The sequence below is a fragment of the Corythoichthys intestinalis genome, chromosome 8 (assembly GCF_030265065.1).
Source record: "Corythoichthys intestinalis isolate RoL2023-P3 chromosome 8, ASM3026506v1, whole genome shotgun sequence".
NCBI classification, from domain to species: Eukaryota; Metazoa; Chordata; class Actinopteri; order Syngnathiformes; family Syngnathidae; genus Corythoichthys; species Corythoichthys intestinalis.
Genome location: NC_080402.1, coordinates 41,682,372 through 41,706,839, shown reverse-complemented (window position 1 = coordinate 41,706,839; position 24,468 = coordinate 41,682,372). Strand labels below are relative to the sequence as shown.

Below are 24,468 nucleotides of genomic sequence, written 5' to 3'. Positions count from 1 at the left end.
AGTGCCCCTTGCTGGCATGGAGGTGCAACATAGATAATGGCCAACGCTAAGGAGAGGAAAGGGATTCAGCAAGGACAATTTAAACGTTTATTTTCCCTTTTCAAACACAACACCCCGGAATACAGAAACAACAGCAAACGATACCAACTAATATTGACAATACTTATATACTGAACTGTTGCCTATGGCCTGCACAGCATCGTCTATATTGTACCCCCCCAAAAAATGGCTGGATATATATATATACACACATATATCCAGCCATTTTTTTTTTTTTTTTTTTGCATAACCACAGTACAGATGTTATCTGTAATATCTAATGTTATAAAGACAATACTTAGTGTTAATTATTATGTAGTGCACAAGAACAGTATACGAGTAAAGAATTGATGTTGGTCGTGAAGTCCTTCTCAGAAGGAATAGATACACACACACATATATATATACATACATACATACATACATACTTTTTAAAAAAAGACAAGACATTTTGTTAGCGAAAAGACTACATCATATTAAAACTAACAGTTTGGTACCATCCAACAACTTGTTTGTCCAGTGTAGTATTGTTGTGTAATTCCCAACTCTTCAGTCTTGCTTCACACATGCGTGGAAGTGTCTGGGGGAGAGTGTGCAAGGAACACCCCTTCCGGAAAATTATTGGAGAAGCTGGTGTGATAACTGGGGCTGCTTCTGCTGCACCGCCGCTGGCTTTCCAATCCAGGGGACATGATAGCGTTGAGTTTCTGAGCCTGGCACAATTTCTGGATCAAGAAATGCTTGTCTCGACCTTCCTAAAAACACATTTACACATACAAAGTGTCTTCCGGTTAAACCTCAGACAGAATTGGAAGTAAGAGCCAACAAAATAATGGACTACACATTACAATACAAGAGCTGACTTGATACTTATGATTTTTTTAAGGATGATATTCAATTCCTGTTTGGCGGTCCAGTAGGTGTTACTTGAGTATACTATCTGTTATATTTTGTTATATTGTTAAAGAAAAAAAAAAACAAAAAAACGACTGCATTATATAATTAAGTATGTTGCTCTTCCTGAATATATTCTCACTATAGAATAATGAAAGGGTAATCAAGTCCGGTCCTTGAGAGCCCCCATCCTGCCTGTTTTCCATGGCTGCCTCCTCCAACACACCTCAATTAAATAATCAGGATCGTTATCAGGCTCCTGCAGAGCTTACTGATGAGCTGATCATTTGATTGAGGTGTTTTAAACGAGGGAGACATGGAAAACAAGCTGGATAGGGGCTCTCGAGAAACAGACTTTTGCACCTCTGGTATAAAGCAATGCTCATAAGATAGCAGATAGACCAATAGAGGTAGTCCCCTGGTTACAACATACCCCACTGGATTTCACCTTTATGACACTGGAGTCTCGTCCGCCATTTTGTCTCCATTCTCCAATCTTTTTTTTTTCCTTAATTGCGTAAACAGTACCTTATAGTACCTCACAGTATCTTATTTTTTACTTTATTTTATTAATGTCACTGTCCTGCCCTTTGGCAAAATGTCTATTTGATAACAATATTGATTTTTGTTTTGCCATGCATGCTTTTATTTTGGCGCAGGAAGCATAGATCAGGTAGTAGTACTTCTGCACGTGAGTAAGAGCATATGTACACAATAGGAAGAACGGATTTGCACACACGAGGGAGAGCGCACGCGCAGACATGAGGAAGAGCCCATTTACTCCCACGAAGAATTCGCGCAGCTGAGGAAGAGAGGGGAAAGATTACAACTTAGCTTGCTGCCAAGCTGGGACTTGGCTCCAAAGTCTTGGCGACGACAGTCCAAGAACGAATAATACATGTTTTTGGATAGTTATTTTGAGATTTAGGGGTATATAGGGGTAATTAAGAGGTTCATTCTGACTTACGGGGAAATTCAGGTTACGTCGCCAGCGTAGGAATGGAACTCGCGCATAACCTGGGAACTACCTGTGCAATTATTACTATAAGGCAGGGGTGTTGATTACGTCGATTGCGAGCTACCAGTCGATCGCAAGTGGGTAGATCACGGCATCAAAAAACCAAAAAAAAAGTAAGGCCAAAAAAAGGCTTGATTATGTTTTTTTGTACAATTGCTGCTAAACGTTCTAGGTGCCAACCACCCCCAGCCTCCCCCCAAAAAAAGGTACCGGTAGATCACGGGAGATTGTCTCCTTGAAAAGTGGATCTAGCTGCAACAAATTGTGAGCACCCCTGATATACAGTATTATCACATGCCTCTCCCTCTTAAAATGTCGGTCACTCTCACTAAAACTGACCAACAAGGGTATAACTGCACTCAGGTTGACAGCCTTTAAAAAGATTCACTATACCCACCATGGCTAGCTGCTCCCTAAGCTGGTTAATAACCCTCTTGTGTGCGCCGGCTAGCGCAATCACATAAAACATGGCCAAACTGCAGCAGAGGAGATAAAAGAGTTGCATAAAGTCAGTCATCAGTTTTATATAGTATAATTGGACACTTTGTTATTATTCATTATCGAGTCTCACATACCATGTAACAACAAAGAAGGATACAGCAAAGACCTCAGATGAGACAGCAAAGAGAAGAGTTTGGACTCCACTGGGTAGCTGGGATATGGCGGTTGGCAGCACCTCCCATGAAGTGGTGTAATTCACAAATGGACCACAGGCCTGGGAGGAGTTTATCCTGCATAATGCAAAAACGCTTAACTGGATGTAAATGTTCACAAAATGTAAGTGATAAAGATGATTTATTGGCTTAATGAAAAGCACATTATTTGAATATTTATTTTTCATAAATATAGTTTGTATTATTTGAATAAATATTTCTTTACTATGTCATAGAGCAGCGTTTTTCAACCTTTTCTGTGTCACGGCACATTTTTCCATTGGAAAAAAATCTCGCGGCACAACACAGATCAAAAATGTTCCAAAATTACATTATATAATATTTAATCATATAATTCATTGATTCATTTTCCGAGCCGCTTATCCTCACGAGGGTGGCGGGGTATACCCTGAATTGTTGCCAGCCAATCGCAGGGCACAAGGAGATGAACAACAACTAATTATAAAATAATATCTTAATATTTATACTTACTCAGTGTGTGAGCCTGTTTAGATCAACACAAAGCTAATATCCTGGTGGAATATTCTTTAACAGCTCTCTCTCTGTTTTTACTTTTTATATCAGTTAGGCTTGAAAAGCTCAGAATTATCAGATAGAGAGACTTTAGCAATATCTATAACCGCATCAGGGCCGTGCATCTCGCTGACAATGGCTTTGCAGGAAGGTAGTATTAATGCCTCTGCCATAGTGTGGGACTTTGCGACAAGCTCACTAGCTTTGAGGGCTTTCTCATTTAACTTAGTAGTTTTTCTTTAAAAAAAAAAAAAAAAAAAGTTGCCCGTTTCACTGTTTTCACGAAGGTGAACAAAAAAGTGCATAATTTGAAGTGACGGGTGTTTCGTTTGGAGATTACGTTTAAACTTGCTTGGCACCATGGCACTGTCGGATGGCTGCTCGTGTCGCGTTCAAGAACTGCTCGGATTTCTAGCCATCGGCCTCGGCCACCTTGCTGTCCTCAACAATGTGTTGGGTTAAAACGGGGAGGATTGGCGGTCGTCACCTATTGATAAAATGGAAAGGACACTTTTGTGTATTTCGACACTTGACGAGTCTAATCAAATGATGTGCAGTAGACGTGGTAAGGTCCACATTGTCCCGGACAGCAAGGCGGCTGATGGCGAGAAATCTGAGCAGTTCTTGAATGCGACCCAAGCAATTCCTATCTCATCTCCACGCGACCGCAACATTCTACCTACTCCTTATTCCTACTGCAACTCCGCCCGACGACGTAAAAAAAATGCGATATTGGATAATTTCTCGCGGCACACCTGACGATCTCTCACGGCACACTAGTGTGCTGCGGCACACCGGTTGAAAAACACTGTCATAGAGAATGCACAATAAGTAAGATTACTTACTGTCCGACACTAACAATAACAGGCACAGAGGCCAAACTAAGGCCGATCAGCAGCACACCCAGGAAGAAAAAGTTTGAACTTGATGCTCTGAAAGGACGTGTGGCTGGACGACAGTTCTTCATCAATGACACCTGATAAACAAAGAAATATACCAGTAATTAATACTACTTGGAATTGAATATAATAAAGGAATTCTGAACTTTTTTATGTTTAAAACGTGTAGGAATAAATCACCTTTTTTATGTAGAAGATAAAAAAGTACTTAATCGTGCAGATGGCAGGCAGCATTGGGGAGTAGAATGTGCCGATCCAACAAATCGTCTGGCCATAGACAATCTCAAGAACATTCTGAGGGATAGCAAACTCTTGTTGACCCCACCATTTCACAAGGCCACAGTCGCAGTACTTTACTATGAGCCTGAACGGGAAGTATATTCTATTATTAAATGCAGAGTATATTATGTCGAAAGACGAGACATAAATATGACTACTTAGTACAGTATAACACAATGTTAGCTTGACTCTGATTTATACGTACTTTCGGGGAAACTCCACAAAGATGGTAACGGCCACAATGATTATGAAGTCAAAAATGGTGAGTTTGTACATTTCCTGGCCAACACGCGTCTCCCAACACTAAAGGAGGGCACAACATTACATGAAAGACAAATGCAATCCACTCACATTTGCTACATGCCATGATTTTTATATGAAGTGACTTACTGAGTACAGCAAATGGTTATAGCCGCATGGGCATGGCTCTACATCACAATTAGTGATCTGTGACCAGAGGGAGAAGAGCAAAACTCCAATACTGGTCAATCGCATGAATACACACCTGAGTAATTTCAAAAGAGAAAAAATGTTTAATGACTCTGTTTCACAGGCATTCAACTATGTCACTATTTCACATTTTGACACCACACATGTGTCCCAAATGTTCAACTCTATTAGTAATAGTACCAAAAATACTAATACTACTAGTAGTTTTGAATTGAGCCTTTCAAGGGAATTGAGGAAAATAAGAGATTATGGCCATAAATTACTTTGAATACTACAATTGCAACAGACAATTTATCTTAATCACAGTACTGTCGCATGCACCTCATGAGAGTGAAACGGATCTCGAAAGCAGGTGAATAGTCCTCATAGTTGATGATGACCGAAAAGAGGAGGGGAGTGATGAAGTTTGCCAGAGTAATAACAATTGATGGCAGATACTCGAGGATGAGATCCACAATAAAATTCACCTGCATATAAAAGAAAACAGAATTATGATGGCTACATTAACATTTTTCACATTTACTGTAAATAACCCTGTCTTTACCTTAATTTTAGTTATCTGTGCTTCCTGGGAGAAAATGGTGGCAATGTAAATGCTGTAGAAGCAACCAGCCAATACACCAATGACAAACAAGTTGAGGATTAAGCGTAAAAGATAAATGCGACATTTCTCTTTACGGGTGCGATCTGCAATTTTTTGTTTGATCCTTTCCTCCTCTAAATCTGTCTGTAGTTAAAAAAACAAAAAGAAGAAAGGGGAAAAACAGGTTGTGAACAAAATTTCACAAAAATATACCTTGGAAAAATAAAACCTGTTGTAAGTGAATAAAACCTGAAGGTCATAAGCAAATTACCCTTAATTCATAAAGTAGACTGCTCCTTTTGAGCCTTGCTGCATTCTCATTGGTGATACAGAAGTCCCATCCAGCAAAGATCTTGTTACAAAAACTCTGGAACCGGTCTTCATCCTGAACCAGGTTGCGTTTGAAACCTGTGGCAGACCTGGAAAAATAAGACCTCACAGTCAACAACACTTTATGTATTTTAAAATAACTTATCAAGAACTTTTTAGCACCTTTTAACAATCCACACGAGACTGAATAAGAGGTATGCCACAGTGACCAGTAGATAGGCTAGAGGCAAATTATAGGTGATTTTGGGGAAGTGGATTTTGTCCACTCTGTAGTAGCCATAAAACAGATAGGTCTGCTCAAGAAAGCCCTAGAGAAAATACACACAGGTTTATGGAAGAACCCTCATTCCAGTGTTATTGTTTGCTTAAAATGAAAATACTTACTCCACCAGACAAGAGATCTGTTATGTGCTCATGAAAAATGACAAGACCTTTGCGAGCACTGCCTGGATAAAAACTGCAATTGCTACCTGTTGTCAAACAAGATGAGATGGAAGATGAAGACCTTATGGCAGAAAGACAACAAAACAAGTCGTAACTCATTCAAATCGAATCAAAGTGATTATATTTTCTGACCATCATCCTTGTTATAGGTGATGTTCCCTGAGGCATGGGGGGCAATTATGATGGGTAACAAGATGAAGCTGAACATGAAAGTGAAGATGATCAGGTTGAGCATGACAAGGAAGCGTAGGAAAGAAAAATAGGACAAAATGCCAGTGCCAAACATTCCTAGAAAACAAGAGAAGGAAAAACAATCAGTAAAATCAAACTGGTTATGGGCAATCGCAATGTTCCACCCAGCATTTTTAAAGAGGTAAGTTGGTAATTTTCACAATTTTGTTAGCGGTGTAAAAAAAAAATAATAATAATAATTAATAATAATAATCATATAATGCGTGTGTTCTGTGGTTGTAGCAAATGTTTAACTAAAAATATGAGGCACTCTATAGATATATGGAGTTGGGACTTAATACACTACAAAATTTACAGTGAAGTTACATTTTATTTCATTTTATTTTTTTTCGAAAAATATCTGTTTAAGACATCAAATTGCAAACCACCTCCCTCACCCTCTATTAGATGGATGTCACCCCTCCAGAGCTGCAGGGCAGTCAGCCACTCATGGACATCATCTTGCAGCCTGCGGAGGTACCTGTGGGTGCTTTGTCTCCACTGTCTCCAGCTGCTGAGCTCTGCATCTTCTTCTAGGCGTAGTGCTCTAAACAGAATGTGAAAACTGTGTTGACTTATTTGTATAACTAGATGGATGAGGATTAAAAGTTATTACTTGTCTCTACGTTTCTCAGCCATCGTCTTTGGTTGCTCTCTAATTGGTCTCTGCTCCACTTGGCTCTTATGCTTCTCATCACGTCGATTTACAGTACTCAGATTCCATTTCCAACTGCCAGAGGAGCTGATACGACCTCGAGAGCTGCTCTTTCGCTTGGTACCAGTATTGGACGGCTTCCTGCGGTAGAGTAGGGACTGGTAGCTGGGGAGCTGGTCGAGCAAGGGGTTACTGGTGACTTTTCCACTTCGATCAGTGTAGAACACTGCAAAAGGTTAAAAAATGAGGATGGTAAATAATATGTTGAAAACAAGAATTGTGATTCAATAATGTCAAATCAGTTCAACTTTGCAGAGCAAATAATTGAGCTGTTCAAATGTTGTTTTGAAATGTATTCATCTCTAGTGAGAAGAATTAGGAATGTGTATAAAAAATCTCATTATATAATTATTTTTAAAAATCCATGCAGATTCGAGTTCTTTGATCTAAATTTAATCATTTATACGGCACATCTGGGTTTACTTACTATCGTTAGCGTGCTCGGGTGTTACAGTAATTTACGTTAAATATATATTTAAAATGCCGGGTTTTTAAACAGTAGAAATTTAGGACCGTTCTTAAAAACAATCGTTGCACCTACTTTACGAATGTATTATTCAGATGCCCTACGAAACAGACGCACTAACTAGCGAACACGCTGCCCACTGTTTTGTTTTGTTTACCAAAACAAACAATACGTAAAGTGCTGCATTTAATAAGGAAAGTGTGCGTGTATGTAGTCCTAAAACATAAATCGGATTTTGATTAAATGATCAACCCTTCAACTCACTTCAACTCTATGCGCTTTAGCTGGTTAGCTTAGGAGTCAAACGGAGTGACGATGGCAACAGGTAAAGGCAGACACAAATCACGCTAAATTAATTTTACCTGAATCAACATCCATGGTGTCTCTCCTTTTCTAGCGGGGGTAAAACTAATGTTAACGGAACAGTTTTGTCTTGGACAACTGTAAAACTAGCGTCTACTGCTAGTTGACGCTTCAGTTGTCAGAGTGAAAACATTATTTCCAGCGGTATCGACAACTTCCTGCAAACTCCCGAACACACCCACAGTGTTTATTTCATGTAGCTACTGTAGTGTATTCATTTTCATTTGATACTACAATTTCATTTTGTATGGGTTTATCCAGCAAATAAATTATAAACAACTTAAAAACACGAGGTATAATGCATCTTCTGACAGCTGGAGGAGTACCAAAGCACAGTGCAGACTACATTTCCCACAATTCAGTGGCAGCTACTCCTGGAACTTTTAGATTAGCACTCAAACAGTTTACTTCTTTACTTTTACAGCTTCATTTATATTACTGTTTGCCATGGACCTCCCCTCTCCGCGTGAAGCGTACCAATAGGGTAACTCATTGAAATCATTGCTGCCATTGACAGCAGTAGATCTTTAATCCATTTTGAAATGGAGAGGCTGCCAGGGATCATATTCAAAATTAATTGGACGCCCAGAGACGTCAATGGTACTGAAAGATGACCATTCACAGCCATTCTCCACAGTTTAAATGAATTAGATGACTATCGTTGTCAATGGCAGGCAATGAGTTAAAATACGATAACAATTAAAAAATAAATAAATAAAATGAAATAAAAAACACCTTAAAGTGTTGTTTGGGGGAGATAACCAGGGTGTATTTCTGGTTTGATTCATTTTGATTTCATAAATTTTGATTTTACTCACATAGTTACAATATACAATTTAATTTATTCATAAAAAATATATATATATTTATTTAAACATCAGAAAATATATTTATAATAATACAATACAATAATAAAAAATTGATAACAAAACGAAAGCACAATAATAAAACTGAGACCTGGCATCCACATATGTAAAGTCCACGTGTGTGAATGCCAGGTCTTTATAGGGTTAATTTGTTCTAATTACCAAAAATAGTCCCTTGCTCTATAAAGGTTAAGGACATGGAACTGGTCAATTGGTCACTGAGTGCCCTGGACAAGATCTTTACAATTCGATCAGAACCTAGACAACGCACCTGCCCGGGAAACACTTTCAAGTCTGGATATATGGAGGATAGCTGGGGAAAATGGCGGCCGCTGTGTCTGACCACTCTCGAAGTTGAAGACATCAAGGATGTATATCTTTTTGTTGCGCTGCTGGCTGTGATTCTTCTGCAGGGGCTTGGAGCCCACTTGAATTCGTCGGATCATCATGAAAGTGTTGGAAAGCCTAAAGAAATCAGTGGAATTGGCAACTACTGCGGTCAGCGCTATCGCCGGAGTGCATGCCAGCCTCAACAAGGCCCGTGATGACAAATTACAGGTGAAGAATGACCTGGCGGCATCCAACACTGCCACAAGCAGAATGGTAATGAAAATTACTACGGAGCTGTGCAACCTGGAGATGAATGTTCATCGGAATGCAGCAAGGAATGAAAACAGCGACGAGGATTAAATCGACGAAAGGGGGATGGCGGACATGCCATGTCATCGGTCCTCAGCTATTCCCTATCTTCTGGATCGAATTAACTGAATGAACTAACTTCTGAATTATGAACTAATCTAGTGGATTTAATCAACATAACGAGCACATTGCCGCAATCGACAAGGACTATTGGGAAAATGAACAATCAAGGAGAGGGAAAAAAAAAAACTGTAATCACTACACAATCTGGAATGTCAAAAATTGTTATTCGATAATTTCTGCGTCCTATGGTATACTGGGGGCGGGATTTGATAAGCTTCGGTTTCTCCTGTCTGCCCTTTTCTTTTCGGGTTGAATTAAATGTAAACACATATAAATTCAGTATGTTTGTTTGGATTTGTCATGCCTGAAGGGAAAATAAAGAAATAAAATAAAATCAAAAAGTTTACCATCACTCTTTATCCTTATTTTAAATCATATAAATTGTGGCAAACATTATTAAAAGGGTGTATATTTTATTTCACATTTCACAAAAGAAGAGGTTGTTAGTAACACCTTACATTTACTTAAGTAACTTTTTGAGAAAAATTTACTTCGAAGAGTAGTTTTACTACGCCATACTCTTTACTTTTACTTAAGTAGATTTGAAGAGGAAAGGAAGAAGAAGAAACGCTACTCTTACACTGCTACTTTGGGCTATAGCAACACTACTGCCAACAGTAGCTCTACCAGTTTCACCAATGAGTCGCAACAATAATCACATCCATTATATCAATCTGACTCAAGCTTGCCATTCTATTATCAAGCCGGTGTCATTAAAGCACCATTAAAAAAAACAAACATTTGACAGAGCGCTGCACTCAACAGGACGCGAAAGCGCAGATTTTAGCTTGTCTCCCAGTTTTTATTTGGCACCGACTCACCACAGAAAACCGGAGATATGATCCTTATAATTTCATAATAGGAACTATTCACTATTCAGCTATTCAAATTTGGAACTATTTCTCCACTAGAGGTCAGTCATGCTCTTTGTATGAATGATGCTTAACTTCTGTAATTTTTTTCCCCTCTCACCAGAATTCAATTTTTTTTTTTTTTTTTTTTTTTTTTTGCTCAATGTGGTTATATAATGGATTGTTGTACAGTATAATAATAACAGGTCATTTAGATAACTTTGTGCTGAAAAAAAAACTTTGTTTAAAAAAATCACACATCATAAGCAGTTACTCACAGTGTTACTCATTAGTTGAGTATCCTTTTCACCAAATACTCTTTTTTTTTTTACATTTACTTGAGTACAGTTTTTTTTGGCTGACTACTTTTACTTGAGTAATATTATTTTGAGGTAACGCTACTCTTATTTGAGTAAAATATCTGGCTACTCTACCCACCTCTACACAAGAGTCGTCTACATGTGGTGCATCTATGAATAAGAAGATTCATGTCTATCTAAACTTGGTCCTATTAAGTTACAGCAGCTGTTACCAGTTTATAACAATGACCATGATGTCCAAAAGTAATATGGTGTTTGTGTTTGTGTGTGTGTGGTGGTGGGGTGGGTGGGTGTGCATGTGTATAGTGTTTGTCAGTAATAGGAAAGTGACAGATCTGCAGAATTGGACGCTTGCCTGTACTGCATGATCGAATAAGGATGCTAAATAAATTATACCTTTGGAATTCATTCTTTGGTCACAATAGATACTGTTTTTCTGAGACCCACCCGGTCTATTCAGAAGCAGTGGACTTTTACCTTTACGACGTCAGCCCTCACTTCCTGGTTACCGGCGGTAGCCTACTCACTCTTTTAAATTATTGTCATTGGACACAGATTCCTTCTTCCTTTTAGTCTGATTAGTGTGAACGTCTAGGTGTTTATAGTTTGTTTCTTGTATTTATTTTATAAATAGGTTTTCGCACCTGCTGGAGCTCTTCAGAATCACCAGGTAAACCAATCTGATCAGTTCTTATGCAATGTCTGTATTACTTTGACCCATCAGTAAATTAAAACCACTTTTAGGCCAATATTTTCATTTTTGCAGTATTTTGAAGTTTCAATAATGGGGGCTTCTCTTATGCTGTGAATTGATGGAGCTTGGTTAGTAATTCACCAGTGTACAAATGCTGGAAACTAGTCTAGTGTTTACCAACTTTGAAGCCAAAACACCCATTTTACAGAAGAGAAATCTAACTGTACAACAGAAATTCAAAAAGAAACATTAAATAAAGGTTGAATCTTTTTATTTGAACAAAATTCTGATATACAGTAACCACAGAAAGCTTTGACTTATTTTATTGTATCATTGGCAATCGGAGATGGCACAGGATTCCATGGTGTAATTTCTGCTTTTTAATAGAAAAGTTTTTGTGCTGCCTATAACTAAGATGTGGCATTAATAAAAGAAGAAATATACATTTAAGTAATTAACTATGGAATTTTCCACTGCACCTCTGATAATCTGTTACGGAAAACTATGGTGCCACGGCATCCTGGTTGTGAATGTAGTCTATAAATTAATGATGAGCAGATGGTTAAGGGGCAGGCAGATTAAATTACACTCTCAAAATGTGACCATCAGTGGCTTAGCCACGTAAAAACCTATGGAAGAAGGCTTTTGATTTACATGTTTTGTTCTTAAACTGGAACATTGTTTAACACATTATAGTGAGAGGCTCTACAATCAGAAGACTCTCATGTCAAGTTACAGCAACGGAGGAATTCTCAACCCTGCCTATCATGCCAGCGAAACTCTGGAAATTGATAAGTGAGTGTTAATCTGAAATGCGACTCATTACACATTGTTTATCCCAACATTTCCTGGAACAAAGAGGAACCTTGTTTTACAGTAGCTTTAGCATAGCAACTCTCTTTTATTGTGTAGAGTGATGATGTAATATTTACGTGAGACTCCACAATATATATGTACAGTAACTGTGTGTGGTCAAGAATTCTTTGAAAAAAGTTTAGTGTTTGCCTTGGCTCAATAAAATACTCTTCCCGTAAACTTTTAGGAATAGAAAATTGTAAAATCCTTTCATACAGTCTTTTTCTTTTCCTTTCGGCTTTTTCCTCCACAGCAAATCAGTTGACTCCATCTAACCCTGTCCTTGCATCCTCTGCTCTCACACCAACTACCTTCATATCCTCTTTAACTACATCCATAAACCTCCTCTTTGATCGTCCTCCAGACCTCCTGCCTGGCATATACAAATCCAGCATCCTTTTGCCAATACAGTTACTATTTCTCCTCTGGACATGCCCAAACCGTTGGAGTCTGGCCTCTTTGACTCTCTCTCCAAAGCCTCTAACATGTGATGTCCCTCTGATATGCTCATTCCTGATCCTATCCATCCTGGTCACTCCCAAAGACAACCTCAGCATCTTCATCTCTGCCACCTTCAGCTCTGCCTCCTGTCTTTCCCTCAGTGGCACTGTCTCCAGAACAAACAACATCGCTGGTCTCACAGTTTTATAGAACTTTCCTTTCATTTTAGCTAAAACTCTTGACACTTTTCTCAACCCGTTTCAGCCTGCCTGCACACGCTTCTTCACTTCTTTTCCACACTCTCTATTGCTCTGGACTGTTGAGCCTGAATACCTTAAACTCCTTCACCTTATTGGTTTCTTCTCCCTGTAACCTCACTCTTCCACTTGGGTAAGGCCAACCAAAATTTATCCTACTCCTCCAGCTCACATCCTACCTTTGGCGCATACCCACCAAAAGCATTGATCATCACACCTTTGATTTCTAGCTTCAGGCTCCTCAACTACTCCTTCACAATAAATCCTACTCTATTTCTCTTCCTAGCTACACCATAATAGAACAACTTGAACCCTGCTCCTAAACTTCTATCTTTACTCCCTTTCCACCAGGTCTCCTAAGCACAAAATATGTCCTCCTTCCTCCTCTGCATCATGTGAACCAGCTCTCTACCTTTTCTTGTCATAGTTCCAACATTCAAAGTCCCTACTCTCAATTCTAGTCTCTGGGTGTTTCTCTTCACTTTCTTCCTACGAACGCACCATCTTCCTCTCCTTCAACCAACAGTGGTCCAGTTTCCACCGGTGATTTTTTTTCTCCTCAATAAGTTGATATAATTCTTGTATGAGAAGAAATGTACGACTGGACATGGGGTGCATTGCATAATTGTTGCTGCTAAATAATAAAATACATACATAACATACAAAAACCCAAAACTAATTATGCACTCATATATTAAGTATCATTCAACACTAAACATTGACCACTTCAAATTGTCCTAGTCCCTAGTGTGTGAATGGGTTTTTCTCTCCTTGTCCCATGCAGTTGGGTGGAAACCAATTTAGGGCATACCCTGCCTACTGCTGGGACATGCTGAAGCACTCTGTGACCCTAGTGAGGATAAGCGGCATGGAAGTTGAATGAATGATTTGCGCAACCTGTTGCGTATACAGTAAACATTCCATATTCCACATTGTTTATTTTGTTTTATATTTAGGTCATCTAGAAAACCACAGCACACCAATCCGTATGTATCGGAACAACGTGACTGGTGGCAGTACAGGGAGGAAACGCATGACTCTGGTCAGAGCAATGATGATGCTGTAGTGAGAGTACCCTGGGGGGCTTGGCAGGAGCAGGCCTGGAGGGGAAGAGAAAGTATTCCAATGGAACTCCAGTCAAGACGGCCAGAAAGCTCTGTATTCCAGCATGAGTTCAGTGAGTGGGGCTAAATCTAGTGTCACAAACAATGTTGTATAACTGAAGCCAATCATATACCAGCTCACTCTTCGTAATGCAGATTCATTGCACGTGGATCGTGACACTCAGTATAATCAATTGCCGCCTCTCCGACTACCTACTACATCATCAGGTAATGGTTATTCTAACATCAAACTCAATATACTGTATTAAGGTGATTTGTTACTCTACAAGCATCTCACAACTTTCATTTTGCTTAATTCACTTTTTCAGGCACAATGACAATGAGATGGAGGGGCACTGGATTAATGATGAACATGTTAAAAAGCGATGATCCTCTAGCATTCACAGAGGAGGCCATCAAGAATGAGATGGAAAATGGTAAGACTCAGGTACATTTACTTGTTGAAATAATAGAACAAGTATATGCAGAGTTATCAGTGACATGTGAAACTACTGTATTCTATCAGAAAGGTGATGTCAACATAAACTAAAACAGTCCTTTTCTTTCCTTTTTTTGATTAACAGAGGAGCAGGATCTGATCAAAGAACTTGTTGCAATGTCAACAGGAGACCGAATAAAGGCCATAAGGGACCTTCCAATGAGTTTTGAAGAGAAAAAACATATAAGGTGAATAAAGGCTTGCGATCGCTATGTGCAGTTCATTATAGTTCCAATGTGGCAGTTCACTCTGAGACACTGGAGTCTATGTAATACATATAGTTACAAATAATAATAAAGAATTGGATTTATATAGCAAATTAAACATTTTCGCATAGGTTTCACAGGGAACAGTTATTGTACAGATGTCCAACTTTATACTTTGCTCAACCCTGACTGATATTGTGTTACTGTGGTTTAACAGTATCTTAACCATTGTGGTAGTACAATGGTCAGTCAAAACTAAACATTATTTGTATATTTGTAAAGGCACTGTGATGATACAGATCATATACGTATTTTTTATCATTCGATTAGACAATTAAACAAAACAATGTGTCTTGTTCTAGATGTCATCATGGTTTCAAGGGCCATGATGAAACTAGTTAGCAGGAAGTCCAAAGTATTTTCTCTTTCTGATTACAGAATTACAGAATCCTGTGGTAACTGTCATAAAAAATGTTTTGATTAATTTAAAAAAATTGACAGTCTTACTAAATAATCTTTTGACTGACTTTACAGGAGTAAAGTGCTGGCGTTTGAATCTCAGTCTCAGCGCTTCACATGTTTTGCAGACTGTTCGGCAAGAGCATCACTAGTAAGTTTATGTACAGCATATTGTAATATGAGACCAGGCCCTTATTATATTGAAACACACTGTTTGAGTATGTGCAATGTGTGTCATAATCTATGTTCTTGCAGTTTCTTCGCAGGTGTGGCTACAGTATCGTGTCAACTCGACAGACCTTGGCATTTTGGCAAGGCATCATGAAAGGGATTGGTGGCAAGTTCGGCACCAGCGTGCTTACCTATTTTATAATTCTCAAGTGGTTGCTCATGTTCAACGTATTCTCCTTCCTGGTTAACTTTGGCTTCATCACCATCCCACTCCTGATTTATGATATTTCCCCCAATTTACCACCAAATACGACTTTCAGAGGACTGGAGCTACTCACTGGAGCTGTAAGTTTAGCCCAGTACTTCTCAAATAGTGGGTGTATTTTGTGTATTAATTAGCTTTTACGGTAACTTTTTAAATCAACATACTAAAGGTTAACTAATATTGAAATACAAATTTGCATTTCTGATCAGGAGATAACATTTAATGTGTTTCAACTACAACAGGGTTACTTCAACTACACTGTCATGTACTACAGTGGTTACAGCAATGAAACCTTCGTAGGTCTGGTGGAATACAATATGCAGCTAGCCTACTTTTTTACGATTGCCATTTATATGGTGTTGTGCGGCATTGCATTAATCGCAAGGTTTGTATAGTTAAAGTAATGTAGTAATTGTAAATATTTGTGTATTAACAGCACTTACCTGATATAATGTTTCTTTTATCCACTATAGCATGGCAAACTCCTTCAGGACAAATTACATGCTTGTGGATCAAGTTTCTAACAGTGCATGGAAGCTTTTGTGCAGCTGGGATTTTAGCATCATCAATGAGAGAGCAGTGAGACGGCGCAAGAACAACCTCAGAGTACAACTTAAGGTGAATATTGTCTTCCCCTGGTATTTGTACTTGCATAAAACATTTGAACACATTAAGGTTGAACCTTCAGGCATTGAGAAATTGCACCCAAGGGTTACCCAGACTTCTGCAAGCCCCGTGCTGATATCTTTTCCAGTATATTTAGAGTTTACCATTATGTTACATCAAATAATAACTTACATACAGTATGTGCCTTCAAATACTGTATATGTCTAGGAATGGCTCTATTTAACTCAAATATTCCCAGGACATGCCATGGCCATCTAGGCTTTTTAAAGGCAGGTGGATGACTAATTAGCATATGTGCATCACTCAAATCACTAGTCCATCTCACTGAAATATGTTTGCATGTTCTCCCGGTGAATGCATGTTTTTTAAATTTTTTTTAATTTTTTTTTTTATCCCGGGTCCATAAAAATATGCATGGTCAGTAAATACAACACTACTGTCTGAAAGTAAGAATGCGAATGTGAATAACTGCTTTTTGTCTCTTTCACTTTGAATACAACTTTGACCCTGCATTAACAGTTAACACACATTTTTGACAAGATGCCGTTTTTTTTTTTTCATTGTTGTGCCGCCTAAAGAAATGATAGTCACTGGCATATGATGCTAATTTTCAGCCTTGGCACTTGCTTGCACTCGTCCAGGGATTTCCTGCATATTCCCTGAAGCTTTTGATTATAATTTGGACCATAGAGGATAAAATCTCTGAATTTCTTGCAATATTTTTAGTTGAAAGGAACTCAGCCTTTCTATTCCTATTCAATAAAGTAAAGATTTAAATAAATAAATAAATAAATAAATGAAATAAAATAAAAATAAAAAGGATTTTCGAATTATGTTTTCCTTGCTTTTTTTTTTTTTACATCTGAATGTGATTTTGTGAATTTGAAATTGTATTTAAAATGTAAAACTCTTGTATCCATCTAGGAGTCAATGTCAGAGAAGGCCCAAAAAGATCTGCCCACTGTCACTGAAAAACTCAAGAGCATTGGGATTCATCTGGGCTCGTGGCTACTGTCCACTGGCCTGGCTGTTGGCTGTGCCGCCAGCATCTATTTTCTCTGCAAATATGAACAGCAGGTACTCAAGTCATATTACTAGTATAGTTCAACCAACACAAAAATAGGACTTGGTGTAGAGTGTGGTTAATGAATGAATGGGGACCTGTAATGTTTAGTACCATTGAAAAAAAAATCTTTTTATTGTTTAATGGTCACAAAAGTTAAATTTGGCATACATCCTCAGCATTGGGATCAAACTAACAACCTGTGTGACCATAACGTATAAGGGCATAGTACACACTGAGAAAAAACAAAAAGGACCTATACATACAAAACAAAAACCAAACACACATTAACAAACTGTACCTCAACAGTCATAAAAATATATAATATGGCGCTGTCTCCTGTACATTATCAACGCCAAGCAAACCCACACAGTTCTCCCCAAAAATCAGCATACAACAATGTATACGTATGACCTTTGGGGCCAATTAGGAGGAGCTTTTGAAGAAAACCAATCATTTAGCATCTGAGGTAAGTTCAAGGCTGTGGCATACATCAGGAAATGGGTCCACCATGCATAAAATTTGTTTTTAGAAACCCCAAGAGTACACCGGATCGTCATAGCATGTGAGAAGGAGAGATGGGAGATTTCCTTGCAAGGAGTATCAGTCGCATTGGCAATAGGGTAACACAGGCAATTCTGTCCTGATCCCTCTTGGAAAATTTCAACACTGATGAGGATGTTCCAAACAGTGCTATAGTGGGGTCTGGACTTATTTTGACATATTTCTGAGATTATCCTAAATCCCTCCAACCAAAAGATATATAAAGATAGGCAAGACCAGAACATGTGGGTATGATTGGCCGGTGAGTGGTTACATTGTTCACAGGTAGAGGCAACATCTTTATAAATCTTGGACAGCCTGTCCTTAGTCCAGGGTGCTCTATGAATAATTTTGCACCGAAAAACTCTTTTCAGTGCAGCCTCCCATACTTCTTCTGAAATGATCCCACCCAGTTAGTACCATTTAGAAAAAAATATTCCATTGTGACTTAAGTGTCAAAGACATAATAGGAATATCTTGGGAATGGTTATAAAGAACAACTGCATTTTGGACAACTGCTGCAGTTGTTTGTCTGCCCATTTAACAGTCAGAAGACTGCATACTTGTTCTTGGAGATGATGTACCATGTTCAGAATAATCCCATTGATTTACATATTGAGGCAGAAGGAACTGTTTACTCACGATTTAAACTGAGTGGCAAAGGATTTCTTTTAAATCCAAACCATTGTTCATTAAAAACCACCATGGCTTAAGATGCCCTCCATTTTTGCAGAACACAACAGATGCTTCAAACTGGTCACTGCGTCAGGAGGCAGAGACTCTCTTGGTTCCCTTTATGGTCTCCTTGATGAACCTGGTGGTCCCACTCTTCTATTCTCTCTTCAATAAATTTGAGCAATATTCTAATCAGCGGAGCCAGATCTACACTCTGTTGCTCAGGTTTGATAGCAGGCTTCTCATCAAAGTATTATATGCATTCATTTTATACATTTCATTCTGTTGATGATTATGGGTTAACTGAAGCCAGTCCCCTGCCGAGAGAACAGTAACAGTGGACTGATTCCCAGTTGGTCACACTGTTTATATATATAAAAACAAGTATAAACATCCACATCTATGGATGGTGCATATATTTAATGTTTCATGTTTTGGTGTGTTGGACGAAATCATAGTACCAGGAGGAAATCCCCTGCTATCACGAGGAGAACATAGAAACTGCTCAGATTCAAACCTAGAATATTTAACTGCAAAGCAGATGTGCTATAATAGCCCAATGACCCACAGGGCCTTCTAAATAAAGTACTCCATAGTCATGAAATATTATAGTTTAGATAGTAGACCTGGGAGTCAATGACATTTATCTTATACAGTTTTGTTCAAAGTTATTCAACCACCACTGCCGTATAATTTTATAGTAAGTCTGACATTTTTATTAATCTAATTCATAAACCGATCAAATAAACACATATTGTAATATAGACAAATGGAATTGTCAATTTTACACGTCTTTTTTTAATCTGATGATGAATACGATTTAAAAAAAAAAAATTTTATGTCGACCACAATAGAATCGGTGCAGTGCGGGCCCAATAATTTTGAAAACAATGCATTCTGATTTTTGTACATATCTAACTGCTCTTGCTTGATTTCTGTTTAAATGTTTTTTTGTACTACTTACAGGAATGTTTTACTCAAGATGTTTATTCTGGGTGTTTTATGCTACTACTGGATGAATGTGGTGGCTCAGAGATTTTTGGTGCGTTTAGCAAAAATAGAGTGTTAAGAGTGTTAAGAGAAAGCAGTTGCACATAGCCTTCTTTTATGCTAATTACGTTTTTCCTACAGTGTTGGGAGGCCATGGTTGGACAGGCATTGTACCGTTTGGTCATTTTTGACTTTTTCTTTCTCATGTTGGGATCCTTCTTTGGAGAGTTTCTCAGCAAGTGAGTTGTGTGTTTGAGAAATATCATAATTTCAAGACAGATGGAACTTTTGACAATTTTTTTTGTTTTTTTTTTTGGGTTTGATCTGGTATAGTTTGATCGGAACAAAATTCCTCCCACGTCTTGGAGTTCCAGAGTTTGATGTTGCCCGAAATGTCCTTGAACTCATCTATGCACAGACTCTAGTCTGGTAAAACAATTTACTTTCATTAATTGATAATTTAATCAAAGTGCATTAATATTTTAAATAATATTAATATTGAGATTACATAATATTGTTTATAAAAATGTTTGTTCTTCCTTCCGCTTTAGGATTGGGATTTACTTCTCACCACTATTGCCTGCCATTCAGATAGTAAAGTTGTTTGTCTTATTTTTCATAAAAAAGGTAAATAAATACTATATATGCACAGCTTCTTTTAATTCTTCAACAAAACAACTCTGTGTCTTATCTTGATAATAATACTGTAATAGTACATTTTCAAATTTAAAATGCTTTCCATTACACTTAAAGACTCTTGACAAGAAGGATAAAAACACAACAACGCAAATATGAATAATAAAAGAAATATAGGATTAAAATTTTAAATCGTGTAAAACAAAACATTCATAAAAGAACAAGACAGAGCAACATTAGCGAGAAAAATTAAAGTATCTATATATTTTTAGCAGATCTTATTTCATATGGAAAGCTAGTAGGTCTTTATGAACAAAAACCCATTTGTATGAGGTCAAATAATTAATGGCACAATATATGAACGTAGGAAGATCAGTAATTGGAGCCCAGTTGACTTGCTAAATCTTTCATGAACATTGCTAATGACCTTTAAAAGACTGCTATTCATTGCTCTAAATATACTGTATAGGGCCAGTCATGTTTTCCAATACAGGGTAAAAATGAAATTATTATTATTATTTTTTAATCTCATTATGATATGTACAATACAGCATGTGTTTGTCCCCAGGTCAGCCTGACTCACAACTGCCAGCCTCCAAGGAGGACAGGCAGAGCTGCTCAGATGCAAGCCATCTTCATCGCCCTCCTCTTCTTCCCCTTTTTTGTGGGAGCACTGTCAACGTTTGCATACACTGCCTGGCAGTATGGTCCATTTATATCTTTAAAAAATCTATTTTTAAAGTGGAGATGAAATAGCATTATTTTTTAGATCTGTTTTTTTAATGTCAGGTCCTCTAATTTAGTTTTTGACATTTCTCTGCAGACTTACACCCTCTGAGCATTGTGGCCCTTTTCGGGGCCTAAACAACACCTTTAGTATTGTTGGAATCTGGATTGACAATATGGAAGACATCCCCGGTTCTCAAGTGGCCATCTGGATCTATGAAAACGTCATTAAAAGTGAAATCGTTTACTTCCTCGCAACACTCATAATCTTGTAAGTGAACGGCGATTGCAAAATGTAGGAATTTCACTTACTATATAGTTGTACCGTCTTATTATGAAGCCATAATCGGAAAAAAACTACATCACAATAAATTATATTGTTACTGTACAACAAAATAGTAGCAACTCATTTTGGCATTAGATTTTTAAAAATACTGAGTCTGTCAAATGTAGCATCACTTGTTCATTTCAAAATTCCCTTTCGTAGAATGTTGAAATAGAACATTAGAACATTTGAATTACTAATGATAAATCCTGTGAATATTCTTATTAGCACTATTTCTTTCTCTGTTTTACTTGACTGCCATGATTTTCTTGTCAGAATCATCATATATATCTTCTGGCAAGTCTCTCAGGGCCGCAAGCAGCTTATTGGTCGTCTCAGACAGCAAATTCTCAATGTGAGTGTTACTTAAATGTCCATGCGGGTGTTTGATTTATGTACCATTTTGGTTGAAACTTTGCTCCGTTTACATTTTTGTTTCTTACCAGGAAGGGAAAGACAAGTCTTTCTTGCTGGAGAAACTACAGAACCTGCAGAAATCTTATTCTAATAAGATGCACAAACAGAAAAATAAAAAGAAGGTACATATTCTTAATGATATTATGTTCATATCACTTTATAAAATATTTTTCTGTTTTCCCATTATACTGGTAGCACGCCAAACGGCGTTTGGATGACACTTCAACAGGAGCTCATTCCTATCAGAACACAACTGTTCAGTCTTTGATTAGTCACCAACAACTTGAGCTAGAGGAAAGACACTTCCCCAGTGGAATACAGCTTCCTCCGGATATCTTCACTTCTGAGGCGGTTTCCAGGATGAACCATCAGAGAGCTGAGGAGCAAGTAGACGAAATGTACCGAATACGCCAGTCATCCTTCAGGCAAGGGATCCCCTCCAGGCATGATGACAGAGAAAATGAAAGAGATGAATACCGCAGTTCAGCAGAATTTCCAGAAAACCTTCATGATAATTCCATGGCTGTGATTCAGGCAATGGAAGCAAGAAAGAAACAAGATTATGTACCACAAGAAAGAGATGGCTTTCCATCTTCATTATCAAATGCCATGATACAGGTGATGCAGGCGAGGCAAAGAGCAGAACAAGATGAGGGTCTTCATTGGAGCCGTACTTTCCCTCAACATCCGCCTACTAGTTCCAGCCCTCTCATACAAGCTATGTTAGCCCGACAACAAGCCCAGAATGAGTATGATGACGGCTACTAAAGAGAATGTTTGAGGGTATATGAAACTGAAACTGAAATGCAAGTATGGCATGCTTACTAAGATAGATTGTATCAGAACTTGTTATCCAAATAATTTTATTGTCAACAAACATATATACAGTATATAGTAGGCTGTATTGGCTGAGCCAAAATTGTGTTGGTTCGTTCCACTGAAATGGATCTACGTGACCTCTGCATTGTAATTTACATACGTTGCTAATTACTACCAAAAAAAAAGTTCTACTCACGGTTTCCAGTCATTTTTTAGTAATTAGCGTTTTCGTGTCGGTCTTTTTTTCCCCCGTGGCGCAGTGATATTGATACGGCGGAGTCGTATCGTCAGTGTGTGAAGCCATTTTAGGTCACGTGCACCAATAGGAGACGAGGACTGTTGCTATGCGCTTCGATAAACAAACAATATGGCGGCGACCGTGCCAAGCTACAACACGAGCGAAGATGAACCAAAGATAAGAAAACCGCATTCGGAATTTAGTCAAAAGGCATCGAAACGATGCTATATGCATCTCTCAACTGTCCAAGGGCGAAAAAGGGCAGGAATTTGGAAAAAACGTGCAGAGCCCGCGTGGTTGCGTCAGACAATGGCTTTCTTCCCAGGCTCCGTCGAAGGATCTTGCTGAAAATGCGTCGACTGGGATTTTTAATGACATTCACTACAGGTAAGCCACACGCACGCCTTTACTACAAGGTTAATTGTTATTAACTTATGCTAAAAAAAATCTTATTTAAACTAGTGTCGTAACGATACCATTTTTTAGCCCAGATATCAATACCACTTTGTTATAAAATGTGTATAGGGTACAGTGTGTCGAAAGTGAATCCAGTAGAACTTTTTATTGCATACCAGTTATGGGTGACAATGGCTAAATAAACCTTTTGGCTCAAGAACATCAAGCTGTAGTCAATAAAAGCCCTGATACTGACGTGGCAGTGAATGCTGTTAGTCTGCAGATAGATTTACAGTGTAAATTGCATTTTTTCACAGGAGGAGGCAACAGAACGAGGACTGACGTCTCTAAGGTCTCTGCAGCTCCTGGCACTAGTGTGTGTTCAGCACTCATTGGCATCCATACTATCACAGGTTGTGACTCTGCTTGTGCCTTTCATGGCAAAGGCAAAAAAAACCTTTTCTTTTGCACGTCATAAAAAAGAATACCTGACTGGGTTTGCAAAGCTGGGCAGCAGTTTTAAACTTGACCTACAAACATTTAACACGTTGTGTAAATACGTGTGCCACCTGTTTTGCCAGTCATGTGCCAAAAATGATGCCAAATGCAGATCTTTCTGTATGGCCTCGTCAGTCTTGCCAGAACATTCTATTCCCCCCAAAACTGATGCTCTGTACCAACATTGCAGGACAGCAGACTATCAAGCAGCAATTATGAAACGTTGTCTGAAAGTTAAAATGTGTGCCCCTTCACCCATTGGGAATGGGTGGGACATTGAGGATGGGCAGTTGGCAGTGACATGGAGGACTAAAAATCCTGCCCGATACTGTTTTGCAAGTAGTCAACTGTAGTTGAAAGGCAACCAATTGTGACATGGGAAGATGTTCCTGTATGTCTGCAAAACTTTCTTGTACTGATTTATATCGGTGCCAAGCATGTGAGAATGTTTCCAAAGAAACAGAAGACACTTGGATGGGATGATGACTTTGAGTAAAGCGATTTTGAGGAGTAATGTTGTCATGTACAGTTTTACTATTCTTTTATTTCTATTTTTTTTAATTCGTTTTTCAATATTTGTATGTGTAATAATGTGTATTTCTATAGTATGAGATACTTCCATGTTTAAATAAATGTGTACCAACAGTACTATACTTGAATGATTCCAACCTTTTGTGTATATACAGTGTGATTAAAAAAGGCTGTGCCAAAATCAAAATGCCATGTCAAAAACGAAAAACATAAAAAAAAAAATAAAAACTACCTTGGACAGATGTAGGAAGTAACTAAGTTTAATTTCATGTTTTCATAGTACTCAAATATGGCCATCACCAGCAGCATGGACAACATCAAGTTGACATGAGAATTC

At 38.2% G+C, this 24,468-nt stretch overlaps 2 protein-coding genes across 3 annotated transcripts; one reads left to right on the top strand and one right to left on the bottom strand.

Moving 5' to 3' along the window:
- Positions 1-100: 100 nt before the first annotated feature.
- Positions 101-8,051, bottom strand: LOC130920538 (transmembrane channel-like protein 7). 2 transcript variants are annotated; one of them, XM_057843844.1, is made up of 16 exons: positions 7,898-8,051; positions 6,971-7,235; positions 6,753-6,901; positions 6,256-6,411; positions 6,064-6,149; positions 5,842-5,987; positions 5,621-5,768; positions 5,311-5,493; positions 5,088-5,233; positions 4,707-4,821; positions 4,522-4,619; positions 4,218-4,401; positions 3,984-4,114; positions 2,527-2,682; positions 2,349-2,427; positions 101-794 (listed from the first exon to the last, which is right to left on the bottom strand). In XM_057843844.1, exons 1-16 carry the CDS (start codon positions 7,911-7,913, stop codon positions 600-602), a joined length of 2,253 nt encoding a protein of 750 aa, XP_057699827.1. In that variant the 5' UTR covers positions 7,914-8,051; the 3' UTR covers positions 101-599. The 2 variants fall into 2 exon arrangements, with proteins under 2 accessions (XP_057699827.1, XP_057699828.1); XM_057843845.1 differs by lacking the exons at positions 101-794; positions 2,349-2,427; positions 2,527-2,682 and adding an exon at positions 3,409-3,625.
- A 3,172-nt stretch (positions 8,052-11,223) lies between these two features.
- Positions 11,224-22,509, top strand: tmc5 (transmembrane channel like 5). Its single transcript, XM_057844069.1, has 21 exons — positions 11,224-11,367; positions 12,088-12,186; positions 13,901-14,121; positions 14,204-14,275; positions 14,377-14,484; positions 14,632-14,734; positions 15,287-15,362; positions 15,467-15,727; positions 15,890-16,032; positions 16,121-16,265; positions 17,199-17,351; positions 18,614-18,780; positions 19,522-19,597; positions 19,687-19,784; positions 19,879-19,974; positions 20,097-20,172; positions 20,750-20,883; positions 21,005-21,178; positions 21,509-21,587; positions 21,679-21,771; positions 21,845-22,509. Exons 2-21 carry the CDS (start codon positions 12,116-12,118, stop codon positions 22,415-22,417), a joined length of 2,919 nt encoding a protein of 972 aa, XP_057700052.1. The 5' UTR covers positions 11,224-11,367; positions 12,088-12,115; the 3' UTR covers positions 22,418-22,509.
- The last annotated feature ends 1,959 nt before the right edge of the window (positions 22,510-24,468 follow it).